At 47.5% G+C, this 8,196-nt stretch overlaps 1 protein-coding gene across 1 annotated transcript; it reads left to right on the plus strand.

Moving 5' to 3' along the window:
- Positions 1 to 454: 454 nt before the first annotated feature.
- Positions 455 to 6,038, plus strand: SLC25A28 (solute carrier family 25 member 28). The gene is made up of 4 exons (XM_089509607.1): positions 455 to 742; positions 3,198 to 3,426; positions 4,363 to 4,419; positions 5,070 to 6,038. Exons 1-4 carry the CDS (start codon positions 455 to 457, stop codon positions 5,585 to 5,587), a joined length of 1,092 nt encoding a protein of 363 aa, XP_089365733.1. The 3' UTR covers positions 5,588 to 6,038.
- The last annotated feature ends 2,158 nt before the right edge of the window (positions 6,039 to 8,196 follow it).

Below are 8,196 nucleotides of genomic sequence, written 5' to 3' on the forward strand. Positions count from 1 at the left end.
AAAGAGAGAGCGCTCTGGTGCCACAATGAACTACAATTCCCAAGGTTCCCGAGTACTGGGCCAGGGCAGTTAAAGCGGTCTCAAACTGGACCGGACTATTTTGGACCTAACAAACACACGCCACCGGAGAAAAAGTGCGCAGAGCTTATTTTGCCGGGCTGTCACTCCGACCGACGCGGCGCGCCGCAGCCAATCAGCTCCTCTCCCGCTGGCGTTCGGCCAATGACGTTCGGACAGAGTGAAAGGTCAAGGCGGCGTCGCCCAATAGCCGAAACGGGTGGGCAGGACGCGGTGCCAAGAATCCTCCAATAGGAAGAGGCCGGGGTCTCTCTCCACCAATGAGGAGAAGGAAGGAGAACGTTCGGCGTCCAATGGCTGCGCCCGGGGGCGGGGCGGAGGGAGCGGGAGCCGGAGGACGGAGAGGGCCGCCCTTAACGGACTCCTGGGCGGCGGGATGGAGTTGGGGGCGGGCGGCGCTGCGGCGGCGTCGGGGCCCGGTCAGCGGAGCGGGGCGGATGCTGGCCGGCAGCTCCTCCTGCTGGTGGGCGGCGGAGGGGATCCGGGCTGGGCGTGGTCCTCGGGGGGCGGCAGTGGCGGAGGCGGGGAGGGGGGTTCTGGCGTGGAGACGGAGCCCGAGTATGAGGCCCTCCCTCGGGGCTCCGCCGCCTCCACGCACATGCTGGCCGGGGCCGTGGCTGGAGTGCTGGAGCACAGCCTCATGTACCCGGTGGACTGCGTCAAGGTGAGGAGGAGGAGCAGGGGAGCAGGGGCAACGTTAAATGCGGGGCAGTCATAGTATGCATCCACACTGGAGAGATAAACCGGTTTGGCAGCGCTTTAACTCTTTGCCTGAGTCTCTGCTATGGAATTCTGGGAGTTGGAGTCTGTTGTGGGGCCCACAGCAAACTCCAACTCCCAGAATTCCATAGCCTTGAGCCTAGAGGCACTCATAGAAAGCTATGCTTCTTAGTCCTACTCAGAATGGAGGACATTCCAGAGAGATGGAGGACAGCCCAAAGGATCCGTGCTTTAAAATGGAGGACATCCCAGAAAGGTAGAGGACATGCCCAAAGAAAAGCTAAAAATGCTCATATAAAGCCATGCTTCTCAGCCCTGCTCAAAATGGAGGAGGTGACCGAATAAAAGCTAAAGCCAGTCGTATAGATATAAATCCATCCTTCTCGTTCGTCCTGCTCCAAATGGAGGACATTGTGTAATTCCAAATGTAGGGCCTGTCCTGGAAAAGGAGGATCTGTGGTCCTCCAGGGAAAGGAGCTGGCGATCAGCACTCTCCCCTGGAGTGGGATCACCCTCTTCTGTGGAGGACAGTTCCTCCCAGTTGGCAACAGGAGAGAGAAACCTGTCTGACAAGAGAACAAGATTGGCAGATACAGGAAAGTTGGTAGCGGAAGTGACCCCAGTGGTGCAGAAAGTTGTGGTGGCAGTGCCAGCCATGCCACCTGCATCTCCTCAGACATCCCTTCCTTGGATCAAAACCAAAGGTCCCATCCACACTGCAGAATTAATCCAGTTTGAGACTGCTTTAACTCTCCAGGGAATCCTGGGAATTGTAGTTAATTGTGGCACCAGAGCCCTCTGTGACAGAGAAGGCTACATGTCTCTCACAAAGCTACAGTTCTCAGAATTCCCTAATATTCAGCCAAGGCACTTAAAAGAGGTCTCAAACTGGATTATTTCTGCAGTGCGGATTGGACCAAAGGAAAGACAGCGTAGGAACTCAAAAGGAGATGGCATTTCTGACATTGTGGCATTAGCCTAAGAAGGGCGGTCTTGGCTGTAGAGACATACAACCTTTCGCTTGTGCTGCTTATGGAAGAAGTGTGGGAACATTTTACTTTGGAGTTTGCTATTTGGGGGAAGAGGGGAAATACACAGAGGAAGCAAGTGTAGAGCTGTAATTAAGCAAATATACTCAGCCCTCCATTTCCACAGATTGAAGCATCCATGGTTTGAAATATTTTTTAAAAATATATACATTCCAAAAAGCAAACTTTGATTTTGCCATTTTATACAAAAGACACCATCTTTCCCTGCCGTTGCATTTAATGGGACTTGAGTACCCATGGATTTTGGGATGCACAGGGGGTCTTGGAACCAAACCCCAGTGGATACCAAGGGCCCACTGTACTTTATTCTGCCCTCAAAAAACACTTTATGCTACTGAGCAGCCTGTTCACTTGGTACATACAGCCTTTCCTAGTTGCGGGGGGGGGGGGGGGAGATAGGTCTTTAAATAGTAAAGCTCTCTGATAACAGATGTGACCAAGATCTAGTCTCAGTGGTCCAAAACACTTCAGAAATAATCCAGTTTGAGACTGCTTTAATTACCCTGGCTCAGTGCCAGGGAATTCTGGGAACTATAGTTTCATGAGACATTTAGCCTTCTCTTCCAGCGAGCTCTGGTGCCAGTTAAAGGGCTCTCAAACTGGATTATTTCTCCAGTGTGTTTTGGACCAGCGTCCACTTAAGCCCTCCTTAGCATTGCCAGCCGAGCAATTTTCACACTGGATTTGGGTTCAGAGATTCGGTTGGAGACGAGAGGTGAGGTCTGTAAAGCAGTCCAAAAATAGACCCCTCTGGTTGGTAAAGATCACCTGTGAGTGAGCATCATGGACTGCATAGTCACTGGCTTGTGCTGCTCTGTAGAGCTGGAAATCATGCCTCCTCCAGATGATGTTGAACTGTAACTTGCAAAATGTCTCACTGTGGAGCAGCTGAGGTTTGCAGTCCCACAGCATCAGGAGGGCCACATGATTCTCATCCTGGTTCCCTATACAGAGGTGAGCAGTTTGTGTTCCTCCAGATGTGGGACTGCAGCTTTCAACATTTCTCACTGTGGGGCAGCTGAAACTTGCAGTCCAACAACATCTGGAGGGCTACATGATTCTCTTCCTGGCCCAATATAAAGAGGTAAGAATTGATAGCCTTCCAGATTTTGTGGGACTGCAACTTCCATCTGCTTAGCCAGCATAACTTATAGTGAGGGATAATGGAAGTCATAGTCCAACAGCTTCTAAAGGACTCTAGTGTTCCTGCCACTTGCACTATGCCATACTTGTGGTTGTAAGGGCTAAAATGCTGAAAATCTGTGTAAAAAAGTAGATCAGTGGGTGGGGACTGCTTTCTCAGGGAAATCCCTAGGCATATCTAACCTGCTCCCCTCCCTGCGCTAGCAGACAAGGATGCAGAGCCTGCAACCAGAACCTGCTGCTCGATACCGGAATGTGCTGGAGGCTCTGTGGAGGATCGTGCGGACTGAAGGGATCTGGAGACCCATGCGTGGATTGAACGTCACAGCCACAGGGGCTGGCCCTGCCCATGCCTTGTATTTCGCCTGCTACGAAAAGTTGAAAAAGACACTTACCGACCTTATCCATGCTGGGGGCAATAGTCACGTGGCCAACGGTATTGTCCCTTCCTGCCCCTTTACTCCATCCCAGAGTCCCAATGGTGCCAGCTGGGGGCTAAGAGTGAGGTGGGGATCTGGATGCCAGGTTCCTTCCTATTGTTCAGGCACTGCTGCCTGCTCAGCCCTGCTCACTGTTGCCACCCTTCTGTAATGTTGTGTTCTGCTCAACCTCAAGCAGTTTCTAAGAATGATCTGTGGGAATATGAAGTTTCTCATTGTCTTTGTAAAGCAATGTATGACTGGGATGGGATTAAGACAGTAGCATGCAGTGGCAGCTGAAGCTTCTATCAGGGCAACCAGAAGATCTGTTCCTTATTGTGGTGAGAGATTGAGATGTGATAGAGGGATGGGTGTGATGCTGTTTGCCTTTTTTGTCTTTTTATAGTACTGATGTTTCAAAATGGATATCCCAGAGATGCCTGTGTCCGTATTTGTCCTCAAACAATCCCATTCTTTAGCAGCTTAATTTTTGAGTGGGGAGAGCCTAAGACTTGTTGCAACATGTGCTCTAGCGTTCATCTGCTTCTTCCTCTGGTAGTTTGGACTGATAATAAATAAAACCATACTGCTTAAATCCTCTAGCTGTTCAGTCCCTGAAGTTTACTGTTAGGAAGAGGATGACAGAATCTTGCAGGGCAGTCTTGGTTTTTCTATGTCCTAACTAAATTCTCTGAAGTATTTTGCTTCCCTCCTTCCACTTTGTGTTTTGATTAAGTTGGGGGAACATGTCTGCACTAGTACCTTCATGATTTTTCCTATTGCCTTTGAAAATTTATTTTGGCTTCTGAATTATCTGTCTGTTTGTCTCTTGGGTACAGTAATGTCCTTACTTCCTTGCATAAACTCTCCCAGTGGCACATTTAGGAAGCTCAGTGGGATCTGATGGGTCTCTTCTCCACTTTTTTTCACATGTAACAGTCCTTGTCTTGCAGGCGCAGCAGGCTGTGTGGCAACATTGCTTCATGATGCAGCCATGAACCCTGCAGAAGGTAATACTGTACCCCAGCACTGCTGCAGCTTTCATGCAGCTTGTGCTGCTCCATTCTTGTCACGAGGGGGTGCTCTCGTGTTGTTAGTATTTTTAAAAAGTGCAGCAGGAGCAGTATTTACTGCAAGGGTAAAAATGGCAGATTATAGGGTAGTGGTAGTAGAAGAGGCTTCAGCCAGCGTGAGAAATGCCTAGTGACCTTGTTTCTGCTTTAAGTGCTAATAAACTTCATGAAAACAGTGCTGCAACTTTGGTTTTTCTGATATGAATGTTACCTGCACTCTGTAGGCAAATTCTAAACATATCAGTGGACACCAGTTTTTATTCCATTTCTCACAATCCAATTCTGATCTGTGGAACATTGTGGGATTTGATGGTTTAGTACATAACTGTGGGTCATATTTGAGAACTTCAGTGAATGCAGCAGCAAGGGAATGTAGCAGAACTTAGGAAAGTTATATTTGGACTATAGCTCCCTGAATTACCTGTGACCATGCTAGATGAAGTCATCTGGGAGTTGTAGGCCAAAATGGTAACTTCCAAACTCTGATCTATACAATACACAGTATTCAAGGAACTGCACTCATTGGCTTTCTTTTCTCCCTCCCCTGCTCCTTCCATGACTGGGCTCCTGCTTTCGTCTGATCCCAGTGGTAAAGCAGAGAATGCAGATGTACAACTCTCCATACCAGCGAGTGACAGACTGTGTGCGTGCTGTGTGGTGCAATGAAGGGGCTGGCGCATTCTACCGAAGCTACACTACTCAGCTGACCATGAACATCCCCTTCCAGGCTATTCACTTCATGGCATATGAATCTCTACAGGAACACCTCAACCCTCACAGACAGTACAACCCTAGCTCCCATATGGTGGCAGGCGCTTGTGCAGGTGCAATTGCTGCTGCTGCCACAACTCCCTTGGACGTTTGCAAAACACTGCTGAATACACAGGAGGCCCTGGCACTGAATACCAACATCAGTGGGCACATCACAGGCATGGCTCACGCATTCAGGACGGTTTACCGCGTGGGTGGGCTGACTGCCTATTTCCGTGGAGTGCAGGCACGTGTCATTTACCAGATGCCCTCCACAGCCATTGCCTGGTCTGTGTATGAATTCTTCAAATACTTTCTCACCAAACGAAAGGAGGAACGGTTGGCTGGGAAGTGAAATTTGACTTCTTCCCTTGAATTGACTGACTCAGTGCCAGTGCCAGACTCAGATGATATGCAAGCCTTTGGAATAATGATGCCACCTCTTGCCTGCTGTTGCATTTTGCACAGCCCATCATCATTATCTTAAATGGATAGTATACAATGAGCAGCAGTTTGTTCTCCCCTTTCTAGCTTGTCACCTAAGAAGCATCTCTCTTGCCCCACCATGGTTGTATTCCCTTAAAGCAGAGGGTGACTACCAGAAGTTACTGTGAACATGTTGGAGCTTGGGGCAATGGCCTACATCCCCAGAAATGGTTGCAATTATGAGTGAGTGGTGGTAGAAGCAGGAGAAGTGTTAGCTGAGCTGTTGTGTAGTAGCACACTCATGCACATACTTTGTGCTCTCTGGGAAGGCTTTGTTGTGGCCCTTGGCACCTCCAATAAAGTCTGCTTTATTGTCATGGCCCATGTTTTCTCTTATTATTTATTATCTCTCCTGCTGTTTCTCATTGTCAATGACGGTTTACAGCCAGAGGAACCTGTGACCCTGCAGATGGTGTTGGACTCTGACTCCTTTATGCCCTAACCAGTGTGGCCCATGACAAGAGATGCTGAGAGCTGTAGTCCAGTAGCATCTGGAGAGCCATAGGTTCTCCATGTTTGCTTCACAGCCTTTTTGCAGGTAAATTGGACCCACCTGGAGTAGAATGTTATAGATTATTTTTTATTGTGATTTGGAGGGGTAAAGGAGGAGTGAGCTTAATTTTATATAAGGCAGTACATGTTGTTTGGAGAAGATTGATCAATGAAGGACTTGCTTGCTATCACTCCTATGCAGCAATGGAAGAACGTTTACGTTTCCAAAGTATCCCAGCACCAAATGACAGGTCAGGTTTTGGTTCTTTCTTGTGTAGCCAGAATATGTGTAATGGTAGCAATAGAAAAGAGTCAGGGTCAACATGGGATGTCCTAACTTTTTTGTAGTGCCTTATGCTAATGTAGACTGATGGAAATATATATAGAAATATGTGTGCACATACTTAACAGTCAGTTCTTACTCCCTTCACACAGGATTGCAAGTCTGACATGGAAGAGTTCAGCTTTGTGTGCCAAGCTGTAGCTGAAGAGCAGGGACAGGTGCCCTCAGGGCACATATTTTTCCATTACTACTTGTAAGACATTCAGCTTCATGTTAGCTTTGGCCCACAACATAGATCCCTTCCTTGAATCTAAGCCAAAGAAAAGTCAGTGTAGGAACTCAAAAGGAGATGGCATTTCTAACATTGTGGCATTGGCATAGGAAGAGCATTCTTGACTATATAGACATACAACCTTTTACTCTGGACCTGTGCTACTTATGGAAGAAGTGTGAGAACATCTTCTGTGGAGGTTGCCGTTTGGGAGAAGAGGGGAATGAATATACAGAGGAAACAAGTGCAGAGCTGTAGTTAAGCTGATACTTTGTTCCCCTCCCCCCCTACAAAAAATAACCTTTATATTACTGACCAGCCTGTCCACTTGGTGCATACAGCCCTTCCAAGTTGCAGAAGAAAAGGTAGGTCTTTAAAAAGTATAGCTGTCTGCTGAAGGATGTGACCAAGTCCTAGTTTTCCTGATGCATCTTTTTCTGCCCCTTCTGAATTAAATATGTAGAGAATACAAATTCCAACATCTAGAACTGGATGACTGACTGTCTCGATCTTGTTGCTGTGCTAGTTGCTAGCATGGCCCATCTTCCTGTAGTCGTAAATGCATGTCATCCTGGATAATAAAGGTTAAAGAAGCAGTTCTGAAACATTTATTTTTGGGGCTGCAACTCCCAGTGCCCATGTTGGTTGAAGAATGCTAGGAATTTTATTTTTATATCCAGATATCGTGAAGCCTTCCAAATTTTGGCCAGCATGGCCAATAGTAAGTAATGTTGAGAAATGTAGTCCAACAATACCCAGAGGGCCCCATGATTCACACCCTGGGCTACATGCATATTTGGAATGGGAACTTGCATTATAAGGGAGGGCAGGCAATGCATTCTGCCCATTGACTTTGTTGTATGTATGCCTTTTAAGTCATTTCCAATTTATGCCAACCCTACCATGAGTTTTCTTGGCAAGATTTGTTCAGGGGAGGTTTGCTATGGCCTTTCCCTGAGGCTGTGAGCATGTGACTAGCCTAAGGTCACCCAGTGGGTTTCATGGCTGAATTGAGGATTGAATCCTGATCTCCAGAGTGAAAGTCCCAAAACCCAAACCACTATGCCACACTGGCTCTCCCACTGACCTTCCCCATGCCCAAATCTTGGAAGTAGCCATTAAGATCATACTTGTGCCCCAGGAAGTAGTTGCAAGTGGAGAGAATAGTTAATTGTTCATATTATCTGGTTGTAATAGTAACTACTGATATTTTTTTTAAGTTTTCAGTTTTAAGCAGACATTTTTGCTCCTGTTGTATCTTGATCATAAACGTGCCAGACAAAATGTATCAGTGTAGGGGTGTGAGTTCTGTTGATTCCTCCCCCGCTAGTCATTTTCCTTCACAAATGGGGTGAGTCAGGGGTGATGAGGAAACCAGGAGGATACTAGCTAGCCCTCTGTTTGCCCTGATGTTCTGGAATTTCTCAGGCCT

The sequence above is a fragment of the Sceloporus occidentalis genome, unplaced genomic scaffold (assembly GCF_023333645.1).
Source record: "Sceloporus occidentalis isolate IW3139 unplaced genomic scaffold, rSceOcc1.0.p SCAF_2, whole genome shotgun sequence".
Classification (NCBI taxonomy): Eukaryota; Metazoa; Chordata; class Lepidosauria; order Squamata; family Phrynosomatidae; genus Sceloporus; species Sceloporus occidentalis.

Coding starts and splice junctions, on each gene's coding strand:
- SLC25A28 (XM_089509607.1), top strand. CDS start 455: ATGGAGTTGGGGGCGGGCGGCGCTGCGGCGGCGTCGGGGCCCGGTCAG. Junction 743..3,197: donor ACCCGGTGGACTGCGTCAAG/GTGAGGAGGAGG, acceptor CTGCGCTAGCAG/ACAAGGATGCAGAGCCTGCA. Junction 3,427..4,362: donor CAATAGTCACGTGGCCAACG/GTATTGTCCCTT, acceptor CTTGTCTTGCAG/GCGCAGCAGGCTGTGTGGCA.